Source organism: Chenopodium album, chromosome 2, assembly GCF_948465745.1.
Source record: "Chenopodium album chromosome 2, dcCheAlbu1.1, whole genome shotgun sequence".
Lineage (NCBI taxonomy): Eukaryota > Viridiplantae > Streptophyta > Magnoliopsida > Caryophyllales > Amaranthaceae > Chenopodium > Chenopodium album.
In genome coordinates this window covers 26845010-26871187 of record NC_137835.1, presented here as the reverse complement: position 1 = coordinate 26871187, position 26178 = coordinate 26845010, and the positions used below count along the sequence as shown (strand labels likewise).

The 26178-nt window shown below is 33.0% G+C and overlaps 2 protein-coding genes across 12 annotated transcripts; both read right to left on the bottom strand.

The window, feature by feature from the left end:
• Window positions 1-6503: 6503 nt before the first annotated feature.
• On the bottom strand, window positions 6504-12741 carry LOC145570948 (MYB-like transcription factor EOBII). Its single transcript, XM_081630064.1, has 3 exons — window positions 12603-12741; window positions 12305-12434; window positions 6504-7105 (listed from the first exon to the last, which is right to left on the bottom strand). The coding sequence occupies exons 1-3, from the start codon at window positions 12739-12741 to the stop codon at window positions 6700-6702; spliced, it is 675 nt and encodes a 224-aa protein (XP_081486190.1). The 3' UTR covers window positions 6504-6699.
• A 1376-nt stretch (window positions 12742-14117) lies between these two features.
• On the bottom strand, window positions 14118-21118 carry LOC145597691 (F-box protein SKIP24-like). Of its 11 annotated transcripts, XR_014103387.1 has the most exons (8): window positions 20776-21118; window positions 20504-20677; window positions 19790-19952; window positions 19550-19691; window positions 15055-15423; window positions 14893-14980; window positions 14602-14743; window positions 14118-14499 (listed from the first exon to the last, which is right to left on the bottom strand). XR_014103387.1 is itself a non-coding variant. In XM_081653962.1 (4 exons), the coding sequence occupies exons 1-4, from the start codon at window positions 21024-21026 to the stop codon at window positions 19545-19547; spliced, it is 735 nt and encodes a 244-aa protein (XP_081510088.1). In that variant the 5' UTR covers window positions 21027-21118. The 11 variants fall into 11 exon arrangements, 1 of the variants encoding a protein (XP_081510088.1); XR_014103390.1 differs by adding an exon at window positions 19325-19377 and having other exon boundaries at window positions 14602-15353; XR_014103392.1 differs by adding an exon at window positions 19325-19377 and having other exon boundaries at window positions 14602-15350.
• Between the last annotated feature and the right edge of the window lie 5060 nt (window positions 21119-26178).

The window sequence follows — 26178 nt, the reverse complement described above, 5'->3', positions numbered from 1 at the left end:
GGGAAGCACCTGCACCAATTGACATCATCCAACCCATGTAGGTACATGAGGTTTGTATAAGCCATGAGGTGGTATTCTAGGCTGGTGGTACCGTCATAGGTACCCACCATGATATTCTTAACCTTGGCAGGTGGTGTCGCCTCAGATTTCTCCTTGGTGAACGTAGAGGGATGTTCACAAAGTTTCAGCAGACAAAGCTCCCATTCCAAAGGTTAGACTTTGAATGTCGCATGTCCTCTAAAGATGGCCGGCTGCATGTATGGTTGGCCATATGACATGTATGACATTAGAGGCAAATACGAAGCTAAGCCTATCATTTGAGGGTCGGTATGGACGGACTTGCCGATTGACTGGCTCTCATGAGCAAAATGAGAATACCTCGCCGAGGTATTCTTGAAACTATCTAGGAAGTTTAACGTGGAAGCCGAGTTAGACAATTGTTGGTTTCTCTTTTGCTCGATTATATGTCGAGCATCAAAGAATGATTTTTTGCTACCATCCGACTGAGTTGCCGGATGACCTTCTTGTGGCCTGTTCCGGGCAAACAGACTTTAGTCCAATCAATCAAGGTCCAGGCCTTCTACCTAGTACACGGGTGTGGAGTAGGTTGTCGGTCCTGAAAGGATTTGTTCCTCTCAGCATGAGAAGATTTTTTGGCTGACAAACCCTTGCTGAAGCTAGACGTCCTTTTGTTGATCAGGTCCTTAATCCCCCTTTCGAAACTAGTCATGAATTTCATGAGTTCATATCTAGTGATGGGAGTCTGTCCTATTGCCGTCTAGGGTTGTCTAAACTGCTGTCCGGACGACTTGCTTGGACCTGCTTGGCCACTTCCCCGCTCCAAGGTTTCCTTAGTATGAATACGTCTTGTTCTGAGTGACCCATGAGAGGCCGCATGCATTTTGAGCTCAAAGTCATTATCAGTCTCATGGTCCGAATAGACTTCCCCATCAATCGCGGCTGTATGGGATCAGGAGGTGGTATAGAGTGTTATGAAAGCATCTTAGAGGCACTTTCCCCACAAACGGCGCCAAATGTTTATGGGGTTTTCTAGTCCCTCGGGAGAGTTGCATCACCAAGACTGAATTCTTAACGCCAATACCTGCAAAACCACAGAGACTCAGGTTGGTTAGTTGGAGTTTCGCCTCCAACGATCAAGTTAGAACCGATCAAAAAATGTAAAAAGGTGCGAAAAAGGTTAAAGTGAGATCTTCTCGGATTTCGAAATCAGGTGTTTTTCTTTGATGTGAGAGAATTCAAGGAATGTAATAAATGAGTATGTCCTAGAAAAGGGGGAAAATCTCCCTATTTATAGGTTCATTGAAATATGTTCCCTCTCTTAGCTCACTCTAACCTAGATTTGATGGGCTGCACTGTATTGCGACTTTCTCGGGAATTGGACCCTATAGGCCGCCATTCGCCTTGCTGAATGGGATTGCCACGTGTCAACTGGTGAGTGGGCCATGTTGAACCTATCCTGGGAGGACACATGTCCCTTTTTGATTGGGCCACGTAGAAAGGGTATTTTTATACCCAAAATAAGCCCCTAATTTGGTGATTTAAGCTCTTAATGACATCATTGTCCAGCAAAATTATAATTAGTTATATTTGAGCTGTGATTAATTAAATAAACTCTAACACCACCTCTAAACAACCACTGCATCGCCTCTGACAGCCCCCTTACCCCATCCCCACCATCTCCGGTATCCCCTTATCCCATCATCCCCTTGCCGACGAGTTGGTAAGCATCCTACCCCCCCTGGCATCCACCCTACCTCTAAACCACCTATTGCACCACCTCTAAACACCCAAACATCCCTCCCACCCTCGAAAAATCCCCCTCGACCTCGCTAGAGAACCTTACTGGGCCCTCCCTAAGCCTCCTCCACCCACTTCCCCCCTAATCACCACCCTAAAGTTCCAAAATAAAAATCCTAAAGCCATAAATTGAAACTCTATGGTTTCAATTTCAGGGCTTTAGGGTGGTGATTAGGGGGGAATGGGGGTGGAAGCAGACTAGGGAAGGTCGAGCAAGGTTTTCCTGTGAGGGGAAGGGGCTCATGGCCGCCGCGGGTGGGGAGGGGGGTATCGTGAAAGGGAGGTGGTTTAAGGGTTGGCGGATAGTGGTTTAGGGTGGGACAGAGAAGGGGTGTTGTCATGGTGGGAATTGGAGGAGGTAGGTTCGATAGTGGGTGAAGGGTGGCCGGGGTGGTTCTAGGGTTTAATTAGTTAATTAAGGTTTAGAAACAACTAATTACTAATTAGCCGGATAATAATATCATTAAGAGTTTAAATCGCTTGATTAGGAAAAAGGGTAGCAATCACTTGAATTAATCTATTTTACGGGTAGTAATTAACAAATTTTTTTAGGGGTAATAATTTACAAAATGCCTTTTTTTTTTTTTTTTTTTTTTTTTTTTGGGTAGTCATTGACAAATTTTTTATTAAGTAAGAATATATAAATTCTCAGAGTACTAATAGGGGAATTAGACTTTCAATCAAGATATAGCTTTCAATGGTGTGCAACCCATAAAGTGAGTGCAAAAGACATACTTTTTTTTTTCTTTTTTAGTTCATCAACACATTTCTTTTATTACTTTTGTTAACACATCAACGACTATATATGGACTTAGTGCAAAAGATATATGGACGTTAGTTTTCCGTTAATGCAATTTTTATTTTACCAAATGTCATTACTTTGAAAAATTATTTCAACAAATGTTATTATTTTTTAAAATTAATACACAATAATTATTTATTTGAATTAATAAAAATAATACTTTTTTCGATTTTCATGACGAATATTATTCGGGTAAGGTTTTGGGGGTCATTTTGACCCTTTATGAGTATAAATTATACTCGAAATTGGCAAAAAAAAAACGTAAATTCCCAGTTTTGCATTTTTTTCCGAAAATTATTACAATATTGACATACAAAACAGGGCATATATGTTATTTTTTAGTCAATTCCGAGCTTAATTTATTCCATAAAGAATCAAAATGACCCCCAAAACCTTACCCGATCAGTTTTGATAGTTAAAAAATAACGACATACTAATCAAAGTATTTTTCAACACACAAAACGGAGCATTTACGTTTTTTTTTGTCAATTCTGAGCCTAATTTGTACCCATAAGGCCATAAAGGGTCAAAATGACCCCCAAAACCTTACCCGATCAATTTTGATGGTTAAAAAATAACGACGCGGTAATCGAAATATTTTTCAACACACAAAACGAAGCATTTACGTTATTTTTTGTCAATTTCGAGCTTAATTTGTTCCCATAAAGTTTCAAAATGACCCCCAAAACTTCACCTCAGCAATTTTTGCCACGAAAATGAAGAAAAAAATATTATTTTTATTAATTGAAATTAATAATTAAAATAAATCAATCATATTATGACACGTGTCAAGATGTAATCTTAATGACTAACGAAGTTAACGGCTGTTAGTCATTAATGGCATTTGGTGAATTTTTTAAAAGCTCGATGACAATTGGTGAATTGTGAAAACCTTGATGACATTTGGTGAATTTTGAAAGTACTTAGTCACATTTGGTGAAATAGCCGATATAATAAAAAAAAATTGGTACGAAATTAATATTTTTAAAAATATACACATTGAGACATATCAGACAAAATCATATGTGTCTTTGTGTCTCAATTCAGTCAGAGTTAGAGAGCAAAATATGTTGAAACCCATCCTAAGTAGGGTTGTACAGAGTTTGGTCTGGACCATAACAAAACCAGACCAAACCACATTTTGGCGGTTTGGTTTGGTTTACGGTTTGGAAAAATACGGTTTGGTTTCGATTTTTTGGGAAATACGGTTTGCGGTTTGGTTTGGTTTTTAAAAAATTATAAACCAAACCAAACCGTAAATCAGTAAACCGCATTTTAATATTTATATAATATTTATAAAAATTAAAATAGTTATTATATATTTTAAAAAAGAAAAAAAATAAATAAAAAACATGAAAAATCATTAGAAGACGGTCAGTAATTCAGTATAATACTATACTCCAAGATCAGTTTAGCTCCGGCAATCATTGATATCGCATAATGTAGCCCCTGATGTTGTCAAGTTGCTGCCAATTATTAAAAACTATAATGTAGTATGAATTTTTTTTTTTTTTGGGATAAATGTATTATGTTTTTTCCACTGTAATTTGTTATGTATTATTTTTATTATGTGTTATTGTGTTAGCACTTGATTAGTTGGTTGTTATTTTATTAAAACTTTGTAGTGTAATTTAATCCGTTTGGGCTAATTATTTGAACTTTATTATAAATTTATTAATATTTGACAATTTTTAGGAAAAAATGTCATCTCATCATAAACCGCAAACCAAACCGCACCAAACCGCATTATTACGGTTTGGTTTGGTTTCAATATTAATATGGTTTGGTTTGGTTCGGAAAATTGACCAAACCGTATTTTGCGGTTTGGTTTGGTTTATACTCAAACCGCACCAAACCAGACCATGTTCACCCCTAATCCTAAGTTCTTATGGTGAGGATTGAACGCTACTTAATCATTATTTATACCTAGTATTAACATAGTTTGGTACATATAATTATTGTTTATATAACAAATGTATACAACATCACTATTACTGAGTAGTGACCACCTTCGCTATTAACCACTTGTGCTATCATTTTCCAATTTCGGTATCGATATTCGATTAGTACGACAGACAGATTGATCATATTACAATCTTTTGATGTTAAACAATAAACATAAAGTCATAGAAGAAAAGTACTATAATTAGTAAGAAAAATTAGCTAATTAAGTACAACAAGATCATAATTTACCAACCTTGATTGCTCCGAAAAGTAATCAAACTTAACTTATAACTTAATAAGTTATAATAAGCACTAAGTGCATAAGTGTAATCACCTTATCAAAATACTAAAAATATAAGATTAGACTAATCAAACATTATTTAAATCATAGATTTATATATGGGTGATTAGTGAAACAATGACAAGACATAATTAGATGTTACATCTACCAAACAATAAACTCCTTTCACATGACTTAAACTCGTCATTAACTAAGTATAGCTATCATGTCTTTTCGTCAACTTTTCTTGTCTTTACTTTTGTTTAAGGTAATTACCTTCTTGTTTTTACTTGATAATTTGATTCGAAATAGATATGTCTTAACTTGATGATGATTGCCTTATAGTAAAAAATTAGTATTGGATCTACACAATTCCTCACTTTATTATTACGTGCAATTCATTTTTTGATTGAGTATAAAACATATTTATGGAATTCAACCATCAAGTTAAACTTTTGGTTACGATGATATTTTAACGGTATATCAAGAACTAGCATGATACAAACATTACGGGATCAGATTTATCAACTCCATTGGAATATTTCGTAGTGGGTATAAGGAGGGCACATGTTGCATCCATACTTCAACCCAACGGAATCTCGTGTGATGGGGCGGATAGAGTTTAACAAATATTCTGATGGTTACTTTTGCCAAATAAAACCAGCCTTTATGTGATTGATGTTTTTAGACAAAAATGGGGATAGATCTCTTTCCATAGTGAATGGATATAATTGCTAACCATCCTTTTCGTTCTTGGAGGATCTTCTTACTTAAAATTGAACAAAAACCAATCAATGAAGGAGCTCATATGAGATTAGATTTGAGAGTTAGAATGTGCGTAGATTTTTCCTTAGGAGAGACTTTATTTTTTCCTTTTGACCCTACTGAACCAGCGTCTCTTAATGTGGTGATGGATTATTCCAGCAACAAAGATCAACACTTTAGAGTAGGTGGCAAGAAAAGTACGAGAATTCTCACCCTAGGCACAACCACACAAGTAGATGATACGGTCAGGATAGAACTTGTGAATTGTGATTGTGACTTTCTCACCATCTCCACCAATTTTGCTTGGTACAAAGTGAAAGAACTAATTAGGAAGATATATTGGTTCCAACAAAGTGGGGGCCTCAAGGAAGTTACGAAAGGGATTGGTAAAAGAGATATTCCTTCCATTCGGAATACAAATCATTTATTCGTATGTGTTAGTTTTTTAATTTGTATTACTTGTTGTAGCATATATATTTATCTAATCTAGTATGTATCTAACCCACGATTAACTTCCGTTTTTAAAAAAAAAAATAAAAAATAAAAAAAAACCACGATTAACTTTGACAACAATTATATCTTTAATTACGTATTAGAAAATTATTAATTTAAAGTCTGTCATCAATTCAATCATAAATTACATTAAACTATTATTAGAAAATTAAGTCTCGTAACTAATAATAAAAATAAAATAAAAACACTGCTATTTAAAGGATATAATTGATAAAACATTTCACAATGTTGAGATCATGAGCATCTAACAAGTATTTCACAAATGGAAGTATTATTATAAGGTACCAAAAATCCAATGCACCTAACAATTGATGATATGGTAATACTTTTTACTTGTACAAGATAGTTTCTTCTTCCAATAATATTACAAGAACAACTTAATAAACTATGCCAGTAAATTGATTTATGTATAGGTAGATGAGATCAAATAGATACAAAATAATAATCAAGAACCCGAATTATATTACTAATACATGGTAATTAATTCTAATACATACTTTGTATATAAAAAATAACGTAACATAAGTTTATGGAACACATATGTAATCAATATTTTAAATTAATTCGCGTGCCATACTTAATTATAGCTGTTAAATAATTGCATTGCCCAAAGATCTTCATCCGGAGAAACCCAAAAATTCTCAGTTGTCACAGGATGCATTTGAGGCGCTACAATGTTGTAACTTGTAGCCTCCATGGCATGATGATCTATATGAGGGTACGACGATGGTGACATGGAAGGTAGATAGGGTGTATTATGTTGATTCGACGATGTGCCATAGTTTAGAAGTGTAGATGCCGAAGCATTTGATATCTGGCTCACACACGCTTGCTCGTGGTTGTCGGAAGGGCTCATTTCATGTCTTGATGTTGTACTAGTGCTGCTTTCTGCTTGCTTTAGATGTTTCTGAATCCTTGTTCTCCAATAGTTTTTTATTTCGTTGTCTGTTCTTCCTGGTAGATGTTTTGCTATCTTCGACCACCTACATAATCCATTATATAATCAATACTAACATACATCTTGTAATAATCAATAGTAACAACGAATAAAAGTCGTAATGATAATAATAACTAATAAGCTGTATACAGACTTGCGTAGGACACTAGGACACGCCTAAAACCATGGTATCCATGAAGGTTAATAATAACTAATAATGTAATTTAATCCAACATAAAAGAAACTACGGAGTATAAAATAAAAATGAAAATTACATAAATGAAAATAAAAAGTTGATAAAATAAAAAAATAAAATAAAAATAAAAAGAGTTTATAATACTATAGCTATTTTATAGCAAAAATAGAGTATTACTTCGTATAATTTATTACTTAAGAAAAATATGTCAATTATGAACTACATATCATTAAAACATTATATTAGTCATATTCGGATATTCCAAACATTCCCTACAAAAAAAAAAAAGTTGTATCCACGAAGGTTAATCTAGAACCACAAATATAATAAGAGTACATCAACTAGTCTAGTTAAAATGCCTAAAAACTAAATGTAACTATTTCCTCTTTTGGAACAAGGAATAAATGAATCTCATCAAGCTTTTTCCAAAGAAGGAACAAACGTATAATTAGTAATAACTTGGTGTTAGTAAACTTGGTTATAAAGGAATCTGCATGGAAATTGTGTAGCTGCCTAGCGATCGATGACTAGCGAAGCGTGTTGATAATAAAACTATGAGGCTGGAGACGTTCCACGCCCCCCCGCGATTGACCGGTACATGTGCACTACTATAGTACATTAGGACGGCATATAGGTTAGGCATCAGCTGTTTTCAAGTGTGCATTTGTGCAACGTTTTCTTCCATACATTTTAAACTAGAATGCATGCATCAACTCAAAGATTTTATGCAATGTATGTTGGTAGCCTTTACACAAAAAAACTACACTAGGAAAAAGTGGTGGTGATTATTCAACAAGGTCAAACGAGTAACCTAGGTTTCATCTTAATACCAATCGGTGATAGTAAATTCAATGTAACCATCGAGTCATAACAATGTATACTTCACACAAATCGTTGTCGAGGAGACTAATACCATCACTACATACATCTTTTGTAACCAACATACCATGACTCTATGTTATGACCATGCCGTCGTCAATAAGCAAGTTTCAATTCTCACACGCATGATGCATTGACCAAAGTTTCAACTTACTCTACAAAAACCATCAATCATTCAATGAATATAGGCTTGCACACGCGCTGTCCAGCTAAGCCGTCGCCATAGAGTGAAACTAAGCTGCACGTAATGATGCAAATGGATGTAGTCCATGTAGATATGTTTGTGTGGATGTTATTCCAACAGGGAAATTACGATATCGGAACTAAAGGAAATGGACGCGGAAAAATAAAATGATAAATAGTTGAAATTTTGAAGAATTATTTTTCCTAATTTCTGCCTTTGATTTTTGTTCCACTTTTGGTTAATGGTATAAATTTTCTAAGAGATTGAGGATGGGATATTTCAATGAATGTTCAATGCAATGGAAACTAATCATAATAAGATAGAGTTGTCCCGTTACCTCAATCACTCATATGACATGTTTTCTTGTAGTTTTTTTTTTCTTTCATATAGAAAAAAAAAAATTATAAGAGAAATAAAAACTTGAAGATAAATCCAATTTGCTATCTTAGACTCTTAGAGTAAACATCTAAAATCACAAGTTCTTTTACGCGGTCATTTAATCACAATATTAGCAGATTATGTGACTACTTCACATATAAGACATTTATTGAATGATGGAAATCAAGGTAACCGATCAAACTGGGTCAACCTGGATGAGGACTTACACCAATGGAAAAACACGTTGTTGAACCAAAAGAAGAGGGAGTACTCGTATAGTCATGAATTGAGTGAACAAAAATGGTCACATGATGAGGTTGGTTGATAGTCTGATACAAAATTTCTTTTCTTTTCTTTTTATTTTTTCCATAAATTCTCCAAAAAGGCGAGTTTAGGTTAATTTATTGTAAATAGGGATAAAGTTTTGTAAAAAGTATTTAAAGTCACCGTTTATACTACAGAAGTTATAATTTTTCTGATAATAAAATTTTAGGTTAATTTGACTTTTATGACCAAGAAAAACTTTTAAGGTTTTTCAACTTCACCACCAGCCGCCAAAGGAACCGTTAAATTTAACGATTTTTCAAAAAATTATTCGATATTCATGCCAAAAACATATTCTTTAGAGTTTTAGGGGGTCATTTTGCCCTTTGGATTTGATTTGAGGTCATAATTGAATTAAAATTATCGAAAATGTCTCATTTTGTGTAGGTCATGCAAACCGATGTATTTTTCGTAGGTAAAATGAGTTATTTATGATAATTTTTAGTCAATTCTGACCTCAAATCGAATCAAAGGGCCAAATTGACCCCAAAAACATTAAAGAACTTGTTTTTTCAAGAAAGTTGAAGAATTTTTTTAATTCCGTTTGATTTAATGGTTATTTTGACAGTAGAGATTGTGAAAAACAATTTTTATATTTTTAGTTAGTGGTAAAATAAAACTTTTAAAAGTTTGGTGGTAAAAAACAATTTCGGGTTTTTTCTTGTGGTAAAAGTAAAGAAACCTAAATTTTATCTTACAAAAAACTTATAATGTATTAGATTAATCATATTAGTCTTTATAGTATGTAATTACGTATCTATAAGAAATTACACATTAAAATAAAATTCAAATTAATGAGAAATTACATGTTACCCTTTAAGTGGTGAAAGTTATCATAAAAATAGTTAAAATTACCTTCAAACTGACCATTTTACAATAAAGTTAATGTACACCTGATCTACACAGAACTTATTGTATTCTTTATGTATAGACCACAAAATGAGGGGATAAAGACATATAGTTTAAGTCAATATCAAGAATAGAAGAAAAAGACGCAACAAAAAGAGCTACTAAAACATTATGGCAGATTTCTACATCAAAGACAGCCGAGAACGAAGTATTTTTCCTTTATTGTATTTCTTTTTATAGTAAAGTTTAATTAGCATGTTTCTATTCCAATGGTTTATTTTGCCGTCATTTTAACAGCCGTACTTGATGGAAATGTATTTAAGACACAAAAAGCTGTCACAGTGTCACTTGTACTTGGTTACTGCAACTTGAAATAAAATCTATGTCACTAAATTCTACGGATTATTAGAGTTAACCACTTTCACAACTTGTAATAAAATCAAAAGTTTTCTTGTTTTGTTCTTAGATTGAGATTATCCTTATTGTGATTAAACAAAGACTAACAATAACGACCGGACAATGACAATAATAATATGTAACACTTACGATCATAAACCAAACTTTTATAATTTTTCTAATTTGTGTTACATGAATAATTCATCTATAAACCACTTTAACGATCCACTTTCACGATATGAATGTTAAATTTAACTAATTTAAGTTATAACTATTCATTTCAAGTCATGTTTTTTTTTTACTTGTAAGGGCTATATATGTACATTATTTCTCTAACAAATAATATTAACAATAATAATTGTAATGGGGTGGAGTATACTTATTAGTATTATTATTCGCTCTCTAAAAAGTATATTAGTTCTATTTTTATTAAAAAAAAAATTGATGTTATCATCTTTTGAGTTTAATTTTGATTTCTTGTGAATGACTTGATGAGTTTTACTTGTACATAGTATCTACTCGAGAAAAAAGTGAGGGAATCCATATTTGTGTAAGCATTGATAGAAGAAAGTCAAATACTCTAGATGAAAAAGGAAAAAGAAATAAAGGAAAATATAATTACAGTGTACGATGTAGCCACTAAAAACATGCATGACAAAGATGCCAAGACCAACATGAGTGCAATAGTCTATTTCTAGCCAAAAGAAAAAAAAATATTATAGCATCATTATTGATGCATGGCCTTGTGTAGGAATGATAGCCAAGAAATATACGCGGAAGTACTTCATGATGGAGCGTTTAGAATGATAAATTAGAAAAATGAAAGAATCAAATATATGTTGAGAAGTCATCCAAATATGTACCTCAAAACCGACCTTTAATAATTAATTTGAATTGATTATTGTTTATTGTTGGGATGGTGTTGTTTTTAGATCTATTGTATTCCATATTAGATTATATTGAAGATTAAAGAGGAAAACATTTTTTATATTAATAGAGTAATAGATAATTGGTAATGATTACATACTCGTAGGAAATAGAGCATATATCTAACATCTAATACAAAAATATTAGATATTCAAAATGGTAAATTGATCTTATTATGACTGCTTAAATACACCATATTAACACGATCTCAAACATTGTTTGTTACCTGTATTCACATATTTAATATTTACTTTAATTGTTTCTTATTTAACTTGTCTATTTTAGATTCTATGATATTTAAGTAGAAAAAAAAATGTTTGAAAGGACTATAGAATATGTAATCTTTTGATAAAGGTAAAAAAAAAATATTGAAGAAATATTAATAGCCATTATCATCTTAAGAATCACATGTTATTTTTTTATTTTTTTTTTTCGTGATGTTACTTTACTTAGGAAAGCACATGTTACATCACATGCATGTGATCCCCTCAATGGGAAATAGCACATGTTACACGTTGATCACATCAATTGTAACCTAACAAACGAATACATGATTTAGCTTTTAAAGTACAAATCAAATTACTAGGTTAATCCGTAGTCTTAATCATCCAAGCTACACGTATATGCTTAATTATATTTGTAGAGAAAATAATAGTTCATAATAGATTTAAATTCAATCTTTAAATATATTTATACATTTCAAGATTTTCCTAAAGGGAACTATGAATTAATATGAATGACTAAATTAATAAATATGTAATGTATATTGCTCTTCGGAAGTTGTTATAGACCACAAAAAGAATGCTAATACGATTAAATAGTTGATTATACTACCCTACTACATATATATGTTTAATTATTTAATTTAAGTTATAAAGGAGTCAATAACAATAATAAAAAATAATAATCATCATTATAATTTAATAAAAAAAAATAATTAAAAATAATAGTAGTATTACCGTGCCTATGATGCACGTAAGTTTCTTAGCTCTAGCACTTGATATGAGGTTCCCTTAAGAACAAGGTGTATTTAGGTAGTCAACTTAGCCATAAAACCAAAGGAAAAAAAATATATAATGAATTAATATGCATGCATGAACGAAGTAGTGTACCTGTTACCCCATTTAGCATGCAACTCCATGATCAATAGCTCCTCTTCAGCAGTTATATTACCACGACGAACATCCGGCCTTAGGTAATTCAACCAACGAAGTCGACAACTTTTTCCCGTACGTTTAAGGCCTAATATGAAATTACACGTACAAAACTGTATTAGTACGTAACAAAGTTTTTCAGGTACGTATAAGGCCTAATTTAATTAAGCTTCTTAAGGCAAATTCAAAATAATAACCATAGGTTAAAAATCATAACATCGATAATACAAAACAATCGAAGAAAAAAAAAACGTACCAGCAGATCGAGCTAAGGAATTCCAAACACCTTCACCATGATTAGCAATATAATTAATGAGAATTAAATCTTCTTCCATGGTCCAAGGACCTTTCCTTACTTCATTATTTTCATGAGAATTGTTTGTATTTGAATCCATTTTTAATGAATTTGGAGTAATTAAAGAAAAGTAAATAACAAAAGTATGGGCAATAGATGAGAAGAAAGGTAAGAGAATAGAACAAGCTAAGCTAAGAAAAGGTATGATGCATGTGGGCAAGAGACATATAATGAATGTTAGGACCAGTATTTATAGAGGAAATCTAACCTCAGTTTTAAAACTTAATTAAACCTATGCTACTACTTTAATTGAATTCATGTGGTAGCTGCATTATTATAAGTGAATTTATGGTCCATATTTTTTTGTATTTTGTATTAAACTTGATTTATTTTTATTCTGTTTCATCTTGCTTTTTCTCACTGGCAGTCAATTTTTATTTATTTATTTATTTAAAAAAAAAAAAAAAAAAAAAAAAAAAAAAAAAAAAAAAAAACTAGCTTTGTTTTGCACCATCTGTAAACTTAGCTTAAGATTATTTTCATTCTTTTAGGAAATTATAAGTATTTGTGACAAACTTGCACCATTGTATGACAATTTTATTTTTGTTGTAGATTTGTAAAATTAAAGAAAAATGATGTATAGTACATGATTTAATTATAGTTCTTGTATACAACTCTGAGAACTGTCGCATAAGTTTAACCAAACTAATGTAATTCACATACATGTACATGGGTCATTGTTCAAAATAACCCAGTTACACAATTTGGAAGCTTCTTATGTTTATCAAAGATTTTTTATTGATAAAAAAACGTCTCTCTCCAGCTAAGATTTCGAATGAAAGAAATAAAAAGAATTTAAAAGGAATGGATGAAGGTTAATACTTAATAGTCAATTGAATAGAGTGAAGTTATATATACGTTTGATATAAACGAAGGAAAAATTATGTAGAAAACATTTAAACAAAGCATGATAACTTATAATATGTACTTTCTTTGTGCTAAAATAATTTCTGTTAATTTGAACATGAATATTAAGTAATTTTTAATATGATATAGGGTGAGCGTGTGAGAAAAATATAGTTAATGGAAAATCTACTTCATATGAGTTGTGTAAAAAATTTACACTGAATTTTTGTGTATATTTAGAATACAAGATTATTTGTGGTCGGATTACGATTATTAAAATAACTGTGTAAGAGTTAACTTTGATGCATTATATGAGCATATAATTTCAGTTAACTTCATAATGCCCAATTTTCTTTAATACAAGGCTAACAAGCAGTTGCCAATTTCCACAAAATATCAACACTTCTATTTTGTTCCCTCCATTTTTTCCCCCAATTTCAAGCTGATTCACTATTAAAAATCATCATTATTGCAGTCTTTCTTCAATTCCTTCCTATTTTCGCCTTTCCACTCCTTTCAAATCATTAGCTCGTACCAAGTGCAGCGACACGCTTGAGTCCTCGTGACAGATTTATTGATGGTCTTTCTGCTTCAAATTTATTCAAAGAAGAAATTGCACAAAGTATGTACAAGTTTCCATGAACATATTCTGCCTAATGGTGAAAATATATAAGCTCCAACATCAATCTGCTTTCCTGAATCTGCATCCACTAAAAATCATCTCTTAACAATAGCTCAACTGCCATGAAAGATCTGGAATGGCATATGGAAACTTAACATCTTTCGACGCCAGTATTAGTAGGCTAGTTGCTGTAAGACTTATAAACTGCCTCTGTGATATTTGATCATTTTTGAGCTTAGTTGTTTACATGGAGGACCTCCTCTGCTTCTCATAGATGCACAATCTGATTGCAGCACCAGAGAATGCTATCTACAGACTTTCAGCTACTGGCTGTTGTCAAAAAAAAAAAAAAAAAAAAAAAAAAAAAAAAAAAAAAAAACTTTCAGCTACTGCATGAAAGGCCGGGGCTATCTCAAGGATAAAACCTGTCACCTTGGTAGCCTACAGAGGAGTCCTTACAATCACTGGCTAATTGCACCGAATTCAACTCAACCCTCTAGAACTCTTTTGTCGATAATAACAATAACCATAAAGACGAGGGAGTAATATGTAAATGATAATGCACTTCCTCAACCTGTCCAAGTTACAAAAATCCATACTCATTAATACAAAAGTTTCACAGATTGAAAGTTGTATTTATAATAATAATCTGATAAATCATGGATGAGTAAAATTTACAAGTATTTATTGTTGGGAGATAAAAGTTATCAACACAAATCTTACAACAAATTACTGTGATGCACAGGTACGCCGAAGTGTAGCACTTTCCCGTACCGGGGACATATTGGGGATGGGTACGCCGAAGTGTAGCCTACAAACACGACTAGTATAATGGGAATTTTGCAGTTGGCATCTTTATCATTAATCAGGTATAAATTTGCTAACCTGCATGTCCACATATCACAAACAAGCAATGGCTGTAGTGACTTTCTAGATTCACTTTATGCTTGGGTACAGGCCTTATTGCTCCAGAAAATACTGTTGGGTAGAAATATGCTTCCTCAGGACCAATTCGAAGCTAAGCTCCAGTTACTTCCAAAGACCCTACGTATATGCATTGCACTCCGCAATGCATAAATAAACCCATTATGGATCAATCGACCACCTAACGAACGGACCTATAACAAGTTTGTGGTACCATCCTGAATCAACCCCTTACAACTTCCAATTTTGTTCATCATCTGCTAGAAAATGAGAAAATGCAACACAAGTTAACAGTGTTCACTTCCTCATCTTTTGTGCATGTTTGATACGCTGCATGAAAACAGAAACAGGAAAACGTAGAAATACAATTACCCAAATGTTTAGATAACATAGAAACAATAAAAGAAAAAGGTTTCCACCAAGTTCTATTGAAAGTCTGAGTCTCCAGTTTCCATGATGAAATATGAACTTTATGAGAGTTTTAAAATATCAAAACATGTTTGTTGGAGGGGAAAAGATTATTTAAGAGTTATTTCCTACAGAAATAATCAAGACTACAAACAGAAGTTTGTATAAAGCATCGTTTTGAATCTCAGGGACCGACCAGCAACGTTTCTGCAACACTCTTGCATTAACATACAAAGTCTAGGACTCTAGGTAAACTTAGATGGACTTGCAATCACCTAGGTAAACTTAGATGGAATCGCAATCAACTTAGGGTTATAGTATTGATATCTTGAGCACTAGATAGGCTTCAATGAAAGTAACACAAATTTAAGTAACACAAATTTATTTTTCAAAAAGGTCTACCATAAACATAGCCATGAGCTTAGTCTATATAGCCTTACAGCTTACCTTATGTCTCCGAGTAGTAGTAGGATAACAAACCCCAAAAATAAATAGGACCTAAAAGCCCAAAGTCTAATTAAACAACTTGGAAACCAACTATATGGTCCTTGTCAACTTAAAACCAGGTAGCTTCTAAATGCAACAGATAAAATAATGGCTAAGCTAACTAAATAGTAACAAGTAACTCATAAGACGAAGGTAGACTATCCATTTGATTTCAACCCCTTAAATCAAAGTATCAAGCATTATAGTTATTGGTTCATAAGACAAAGAAACATAACCTTCAAGAACAAAAAACGTTTTCCTGGAATGTGTAGTCCTAGGAGGTATAGTATCGTCATTCTCTTCAATAATAGCAGCTATCACTCTACCATGTGTACAGGCAGACCATAATTATCACTTACAAGGGGCATAATATCAAATGTATTTTATGTGATAAATATTAAGTTGAAGGATATTAATTTATAGGGCTGGACTAAGGCTCCGTTTGGTAGGGCGTAAAACATTTTCACTGAAAAGTGTTTTCCTATTTTACATTGTTTGGTTTGGTGTAAAACATTAAAATGTAAATTTGGGGTGGAAAAACATTTTCCCCCCAATTTAGAAGGAAAACATTTTCCATCACAAGTGGAGGGAAAACATTTTCCATCACAATTGAAGTAAATGATTTGAGTTCAACTAAACAATGAAAAATGCTTAAAATGGAAAATCATTTTACATGCAACCAAACAACGAAAAACCTTCATAAACATGAATTTTTCAATGTAAAAGGTTTTCCATGAAAAATTATTTTCATCTAAAGACGTTTTACACCCTACCAAACGGGGCCTAAATGAATTCAATGAAACATTAACACTGCCTTTGTTTCCCTTGTAGCGCACCATCTTGACTTAAAATATTCATACTCTCCCTTGACCTATGTATTGTGATTTATAAGGAAAGATATAATTTTGTCGAATTTGTTTAGATTCTGCTAGGAATCAGATTAATCTAAACAGAAAATCAATTAGCCCCATTGATAGTTTGTATTGATGATCAGAGTAACCAACAATACCACTACTTCTTTCGAGAGGAAGGATTCTCTCACAGTGTTTACTTCTCACAATTTTTTGCATAATTCTTCCCACTTACAACTTCTCTATTTGTTACATGATTCTAACAAACTGCCTTCCAGCTAAGAGAGAATAACAAACTAATTCTCAAATTACTTAATTGCCCAGAATCTCTAATAGACTTCATTATAGAATTCCAACTCATCCTTCAAGTTGCTGCTGCACCAGCCTTGGGCTTCCTTCAAGCATAACAGATCAGGGGCCTGGACTGTTGATTGGGCTGATTCATTGCAGATTCTTCCCTTTTTATACTTAAGGAGAAAGAAGGTCAACACCGGAAAAATATATACTTCCTCCTTTATATTTTTTTCAATCGTAAAGTTTGAAATTTTACACTATTTATTCACACTCCTTTAAATCATCTTTTGTGATTTATACGTTAGAAAAACTATAGTCATGTGGGATCTTGATAGATTTGTCTCGAAATACACTTTCATAACATCAACATTTTATAATGTTTACAACACAACTTAAGATATTTGAATTATAGAATGTGCATTTGCAAGCGTGCTCCAACTTTGTGATTTAAAAACGGACAACGCATATATTTATTTGGCGAGAAATTCACATTAGGTTATTTCTAAACCCTATAACAAAATAACTTAAAGAAAAATATCAAAGCAGAGGTCTTTCCTCACATGTTATCCAGATCAACTGCTACTCTGTACAAAAGGTGTTTCAAATTTCAATTCAGGGAAAAAAAACAGCAAATTAAGAAGATGATTATGAATCTACTTTTGGGTGGTTATTTGTAGACCTGGCAAATGGGTCATTCGGGTCGGGTATGGGTCGGGTCAAGTTCGGGTCGGGTCGGGTCGGGTCATTTCGGGTTGATTTCGGGTCAACTGCTAATTGAGTCAGGTATCGGGTCAACACTTCGGGTCGAGTTCGAGTCGGGTCAAGTTTGGGTCAGGTCAATTTTCGGGTCAATTTCGGGTCGGGTCGAGTCATATTCGGATGATTCATTGGGTTAAATTCAACTCTATATATATATATATATATATATATATATATATTTACGAAAAACTCACTATATTTATTAAGGCTATTTTTTTCATGGATTATAGTAATTGTTTGATTTTTATAAACTTTTTTTTTTTTTTTTTTTTTTTTTGTGTGTGTTTAGAACTTTAGACTTAGAATCATTTTCTGGATCTCCTGAAACTAATAGGGATGCTCTAACTAATTGAGTTATACCTCACTCTCTTATTGATCTTAGTTTTAATACGTACTCTTATTATCATGGTCATTGTTGTAATAATTTCTTTGAATTATTCTTATACTCCCTCAGTCCCAAATTACTCTTAACGATTTGACATTTTGCACTATTCACACATCTCACTTTGACCATCTTTTTTATCTATTATATGAAAGTCAATGTAGTCATGTAAGATGTTGTTGGGTCTATTTTAATGTATAATTTCCTAATATAACTTTTTATAACTTATATAATTATTTACTAAAAGAAGTTAAAGGTCGGGTCATTTTCGGGTCGGGTCAACTTTGGGTCGGGTCATCTCGGGTCGGGTCGGGTCGTTTCGGGTTGGGTCATTTTGGGTTTCGGGTCAAGGTCGGGTCAGTTCCACTTCGGGTCGGGTCGGGTTAATTCGGGTTTTGGGTCAATTTCGGGTCACTGGTTTCGGGTCGATTTCGGGTCATCAGGTCTGGGTCAGGATTGCCAGGTCTAGTTATTTGTGACATAAATCCATACTCTCAATTCGAAATCACCAGTATTGAGTATTCTCTCACTTTCTTCTCACTATGCCTCACACCAAGCAAAGCTGATACGATTCATCCATCCAACATAGGGCGTGATTTATTTATTTTAAGATTCTTTTTTAGTTTTAGAGGCAAAGCCAACATTTTAGAGTGCAGCAATTTCAGTTGTGTCAAGAAAGAGTGCGGGCTAAGGAATAGGGGAGAAATGACCTTAACTCAATGAATGGAAGTTTCCGGCTGAACACCCGATACTAACACCCTCTACAGCAATACCTCCTAAACAATTCAATATCTTTTTAAAAGTTGAATCAAATGTGAGTTTCCTTTTGCTACCATTTGATGTGTTGAACTTTGATGACCATTAACAGTATTTAAGATTTTTGATATTCTCGGGGAAGGAGTACATTCAAAGAAGCTGAGCTTTTGAGTCGTCTACAACAAGGCAAATTTTACCTGGTAAGAGATACTAGCTGGAAAAAAGTGAAATGAGAAAGGTTAATTTAGATTTATATGGCCTATCTAATATTGAAAGCATACACAAAAGTACTCACACACGAGGAGAAGGGATATATGAGAGATTAATTGATATCTGCCACAGAGGAAGCTGCTCATACGGAAAGACCCAAAAAAAAAAAAATAAGTCGCAGCAGAAATAAAATCTTAAGCTAGATTTGCATTATATGATGGCAGAAATGAAAGCACAAAGTTGATCATCAAAAGAATCATCAGAATTAAATAGAAAGTGACAAAACACAATACTCGTATACAACTCTAACCTGAGATCTGTGTTTTCAACTTCTTCCTCTTAGCACTAGGTTCACCAACTCTCCTCTCGTCTACCGAAACATTTTGCAAGGGATGATACTTCATTAAACTTAGCTGTTCCTTTGCTACCTCAAGCCTTCGCTTTTCATCTCTCTAATAACAAACAAAAACAAGTTCATGGCAACCACTTTAAAGCCTTTCATTAACAAAAACAACTCATGCTTTTGATGCAACAAAAGATCAACTCTTACATAATTCTTCTCATGCACAATAAGATGCTGCTTACAAAGCTTCAATTCCATCTCAAGTGCATTAATACGCGAATCGACCGGAACAGCACATTGCTCCACTATTTCCTTCTGTCTTCCCCGAACAACCTCCGGCTGCCACACATTCAAAGCTACCGAAGCTTGCCTAGAAAACGCCAAGCAACCCAATACAGTCAATCAATTGCCCATAATTAATCACAACAAACGATGCAAGTCCAGGAAAAATGAAGAACTGCTAAAGAAATCGATAAACATCAAATCACAGCACTACCGAAAACTCGGTTTGCACAATTCATCATTCCATAGCCCTTTCTCACCTGCTCTAATTCACAATTGACTACAAAATCTATTTAATACTACAGATATTTCGTTGCCACAGTTCGATTAATTAGCTAATATTGTTTTTAATTTGATTCAATCATTTCAATCAAAAAATTAAACATGTAATTAATCACAACAAACGATGCAAGTAGGAAAGATGAAGAACTACTAAAGAAATCGATAAACATCGAATCACAGCATTTGCACAATCTTCATTCCATAGCCCTTTCTCACCTGCTCTAATACACAATTGACTACAAAATCTACTTAATACTACATATTTTTTGTTGCCACATTTCGCTTAATTGGTTAATACTGTTTCTAATTTGATTCAACAATTTCAATCAAATAACAAAACAAGAAATTGATCATTACCTGACTCTATGCAGATTCGACAACTCGAAAGCAACCGCCTTCATTCTATCACTTTCTTCAACCAAACGAGTTCGCAATTCCTCGATCCTTCTAGAATTCTCAGTAATCCGACTCTCAATTCTAAGCACAGCTCGCTTATGAGCAGCAACTCTTTTCGCCTTATCTTTCTCATACCTAAAATTTTCACAATTCAATAATCAATTGAATTCAAAACCATAGATTTGAAAATTCCAAACAATTCAATTGAAAACCCTAGATTTTGAGGCAGAGACCAAGATTTGTAGAGTGATTTGGGGGAAATTGAAGAAGATGAATTGTTGTTGTTGGTGAGGCGAAGAGGGAAGTCGGAGGAGAGCAAAGAGGACCAAAGTGAGGGTTCGTTGGATAATCGATGAAGGCGTTTGCAGGTGATTGCGGTGCAGCACAACTCTTTGAAGGTGAAACCATTGTTGTTGTGTTTGTTTGAAGGTTTCACTCCCATTTCCAGAATTTTCCGCCATAGTTCTTCAGGAAGCTCCGCCATTGTTGAACTGACTTGCTTATTCGAGTTGTATTTCAAAGAGACATGTGTCGTGATCCGTAGGTAGCACAAAACTCTGGCTAAGATCAAAACGACTTGATGCTTATACAGAATACCGGAATAAATATTCAAGGTTGAAACAAAATTAAAAAGAGGGCTCTTATGACTCTAACTCTAATAGCTTAATTTCAATTCAGTTTAATTCAGTTCCTAATTTTCATATGTCACAAAATATTCATTTTACTGAGTACAGTTCAGCTCTAATGACTTCAATTCAGTTCAATTCAGTTCTTTCCAGTTCAGTTCAATAAATGTGAACATACCCTAAATTAGGATAGTTAGACAAGGAAATAATGTATTAAAAAAATACAGTAAAATAATTAAAACTAGATTAGGTCCTGTGTCATGCACGGTTATTTCATTAAATCTAGCAATAAAAGAAAAAAATTGTATTAAAAAGAATTTTTTAGAAAAAAAAAAAAACCCAAAATTTGATTTTTAACACACAACAACAACAAACAAAACCTTTACCTATAACTGAAGGAATTGTGTCTTCGACAAGTGCAATTACTAGATATATAGAGGACCGCTACTATGGAGATAATAAGTTTGTTCTCTTGGGTCGTCATCATCTGTTGCTAGACTATGAGCGATGATCTTTGGACTAGTCAAATAGTCCAAAGCCCGCTAGAATGGATCATATGAGGTTACACACAAGCAATTGGTATTATATGCACCATGGTGCACCTAGAAATAGGTGCACCAGGCCCAATTTGCTGCCTAGCCCAAATGTATCCGCGCCCAACAGAAGCCCGCGCCCAATAAAAAGAAGCCCAACCATTTTTTTTTTCACCATTGAATTTTGATATTCTCTTTATTATTTGAAAATCTAAATTAAAACTTTAAACAACCATTTTCGATTTTAATCTCTCCTTTTTTTTTTTTTTTTTTTTTGGATTTTATTTTTTGTTTCCCTCGTTAACAATTTTGATTCTCCTTTTTTTACCTCTAAATTACTGGAAGCTCTAAATTTTTAACAAAAATGGGGTAAACTCTACTTCTATCCACTTTAATATGAAGTATCCTGTATTTTGTTAAAAAAAAAATAGAAATTTGCTTCTTTTTTTTTTTCTTTTGAGCTTTTTGACAAATTTTGGTGGATTGTACAATAAAATTAGCAAATATGATGTTACTCGTTCCATATCCCTCATATTTTTGTTCTTATATTTCCTGTTTGATGTTCATATAAGTTGTCTTTTATGTCCATATATATGTGATGTATGAAGCAATAATTTGTGTATATATTTTATCAAGTATTTTGGTATGAATAATAATTTATTTGGATGTTGTGTATTTCCTCTTTTGTTGTTTTATATTTATTTATAGACGAACTACTGAACACCTTAAAGAAACTTTTAAATATCCCCCAAAAGCCCCCATAAATTTATGATAAGCCCCCAAATTTTTTTGATAAGCCACTAGAAAACACTTAACCAACCTAACAAAACCTCTTAACTCCCTAGAAAATTTTCTAAACCCCAACAACAAACCACTGAACACCCTTCAAATACATTTTATCCACCTTCAAAAACCTCTGAACTCCAACTACAAACCACTGAACACCTTACCAAAATCTATGAACTCCATACAAAAACTTCTGAACCCCAACCATAAACAACTGAAGAACCTACAAAAACTTCTGAACCCCAACCACAAACCACTGAACACCCTACAAAAACCTCTAAACCACCTACAAATATTTTTGAGCCCCAACCACGAACCACTGAATACCCTACAAAAACTTCTGAACCCTAACCACAAACCACTAAACACCCTACAAACAATTCTGAACCCCAACCACAAACCACTGAACACCCTATAAAAACTTCTAAACCCCAACCACAAACCACTAAACACCCTACAAAACCTCTAAACCCCCTATAAAAACTTTTGAATCCCAATCACAAACCACTGAACACCCTACAAAAAAAACCTCTGAACCCCATATAATAACTTATGAACCCCAACCACAAGCCACTTAATACCCTACAAAAATCTCTGAACCCCCAACAAAAACTTCTGAACCCCAACCACAAACCACTGAACATCCTTTAAAAACTTCTGCACGTGAAAACACTGCTCAGAATGCTGCTCGGCCTTTCCTTATAAACAACTTCATATGTTATAACTGCAATAAACAAACACAATTCATAATAACCATTACTAGAGTTCAAAAATAAAACAACAAAGTTCAAATACAGGAAAAAAATGTTCATAATTATGTTTACAATTATTTTCTAAAAAAACATACATTGATACATTCAAACTCAGAGATTTATGAAAAACGGAAAGGTTCATTAATGTAACCTAAATGTTCATAAATATAGAAACAATGTTCATAAGATGATACTGCTAATAACAATTTTGATAATATATACAATGGAAAGTGTGTTACTCAAATTATATGAACAAAATGTTCAAAAACATGATATAAACAAATTATATTCCTAAAATACAAATTAAAACATCAATTTAACAATTAAAAAATAAATGAAACTGAAAATCATCTAAAATAAATAAGCAATTAAACTTAACAATTAAATTCAAGACACACTTTCAGTAGCTTTATTAACATTAGATCTCAAATTAATCAATAATTAATAAATATCGACTAAAATATATGAATATCTTTCAAATATATCACATAAATTCTGCAGTAAGTAATCATATGAACCGAATTAATTATAAAATATGAACAATTAATAAAACATATATAATATCAATATTAATTGATGAAAAAGCAATAAAAACAGAAAAATTAAACTTATAATTATAAAGTATGAACAAAAAAAAAAAGAGGAGAGAAAAAATAAAACATATAATTCAAAACATATTAACAATTAATCAACATAATAAAATCAAATTTATTTGCAAAATCAACATCAATAAATCGAAACATAATATAATCAATTCTGGCTGCAAAATCAATCACAAGAGAATATTTAAATATAAGAAGAACGAAATATAACTTAATTTCAAAGCAAAAATAATAAAATAGATCAATAATCTAACCTGAAATATCAAGTTCATCATCTAGTTCAGTAATCTCCATTAATGATGACCGAAACAGAGTGAAAAAATAAAAAACAGGAAAAAGAGGAGAGAGAAAATAGATGAAAGAGAAAAAGAGGAGAGAGAAAATAAATGAAAGAGAAAAGGAGGAGAGAGAAATTAAGGAAATAATTTGATCAAAGAAGAAGGAAAAAAGATGAGAGGAAATATGGAAGAAATATCCCCTGCAAGAAATAGGATAGTGACGTTAAAAAAGAAATTAAAAACAGATGAAACACCGTCGTTTTGAGACTGGTGCATATATCTTCTATGCACAATGGTGCATCTTATAAATTGTGTACACACAAGGGTATTGAGTTAAGCAAGTTAAAGGTCCATTAATGGGCCTCATGAGCAATTTACTAATCATGAAAAGGATTGGGCCAATGTAGTTTGATTGGAATTAGGATTTGGGCTTTGTCATAGACTCTTATTTAGAGATGAGATTTATAAATAAGAGTCATGCCTAGGGTTGATTAATTAAGTCACAATTAACTTACAATGAATTGTGAATCTAAGCAACCAAATCCCAAAAGCCCTAATCTCCCCTCAAACTCACGACACTCTCTTCCCCCCCCCCCCCCCCTTAGACTCAAGGCCGGTCACCCCTAGTGGCGCGTGTGGTGGTTTGTGATTAGTTCGTTGTTCGTTCTTCTCCGTAGAAGGTCAATTGAAGGGTTCAATTGCAACTAACTAGCATTAGTGGAGGTCTTAATCCGTGCCCGTGGACCAAGTAGAGGAATCACGCTAGGGGTTCTTTATCTCCCTTGTTCTTGCTCGATCACACGTGAAATCACGCTTCAAAGGTATAATTCTTATTTCTTTATGTGTTATGCATGAGATCCTTGGTTAGGTGCTTTATGAATGTGATTCATGTTTATTCCGCAATTAGTACCTATAATCTCCTACAATAACACCACAAAAAAAAAAAAAAAAATCAAAAAATTGATTTCACCACCTCATAACGGATTTTTGGATGTAATCCATTAGTGGGGCCATGATTGACACGTGACAAATATAATACTACGTATTCGTATTATATATTTGTATATATAAATTATATATTTTAGGGAAATTATTAATGGTACACCCAAGGTTCGAACTTTTATCAATGGTACACCAACTTAACTTTTGTTTATCAGCGGTACACCCAACTTTTCACACGATTATCAACCATACACTTAGCGTTAAACAAACGTTAAGTTTTGTTTAATTTGATTTTTTTAACTTAAAAAATTCCCTCCCTTTTTTCCCTCTTAACTTTCCCTCCTTTATTAACTCTACCTCACCCACCCCCTCTTACTGTATATATAGTTTCCCTCCCTTCTGATTTTCCCTCTTCACTCTTTTCCTCTTTTTGTCGAAATTCCCTCTTCCTTTTCTGTTATTTTTTTTTTTTTGCTTATCAATGTCTTCTTCTGGCATGGGTTCCTCTAGCAACAGAAATGGGAGGGGTTTGTGGTTCAAAGCAATTAATTGCAACTGTGACCCATGTAGATCTACTGATATCAGATTCTCAAGCTATGTTTCAAACCCTAAAAGACCCTACTGCAAGTGCAGAGTGTGTGAATTCTTCATGTGGGTGAAGGAAGATCAGATGGTTAGTGACATAGCAGGTAGAGTGTCTAATACACCTAAAGCTACAAGTGTTCAACTTCTGAGGAGAGAATTTAATGAGTTTATGCACAAAACAGATGAATTTGCTGACTTTGTTAATTTGATGGTCAAAATTGGCATTGTTATGAATTTGGTGCTATTAGTGGTAGCTCTAAAATAATGTAAGCGTACTGTATTTTGCTTAATGAATATCAAAAATAGCTAAGTCATTGCTGACTTTTTACTTCAATATTGCTGAAATTTATATCAATAAAAGCTACTACAGGAAAATGTTCAGCAAATCCAAATGCATTACTTAATACACAAATACTACACAAAATAATCTACATTTGCCATTCATTGCATATGTCCAAAGCTTACAGTACCAAATTCATTGTGAAAAGAATAATTAAAAAAGCTAAAATTAAAATTGGTTGTCAAAAGGTAC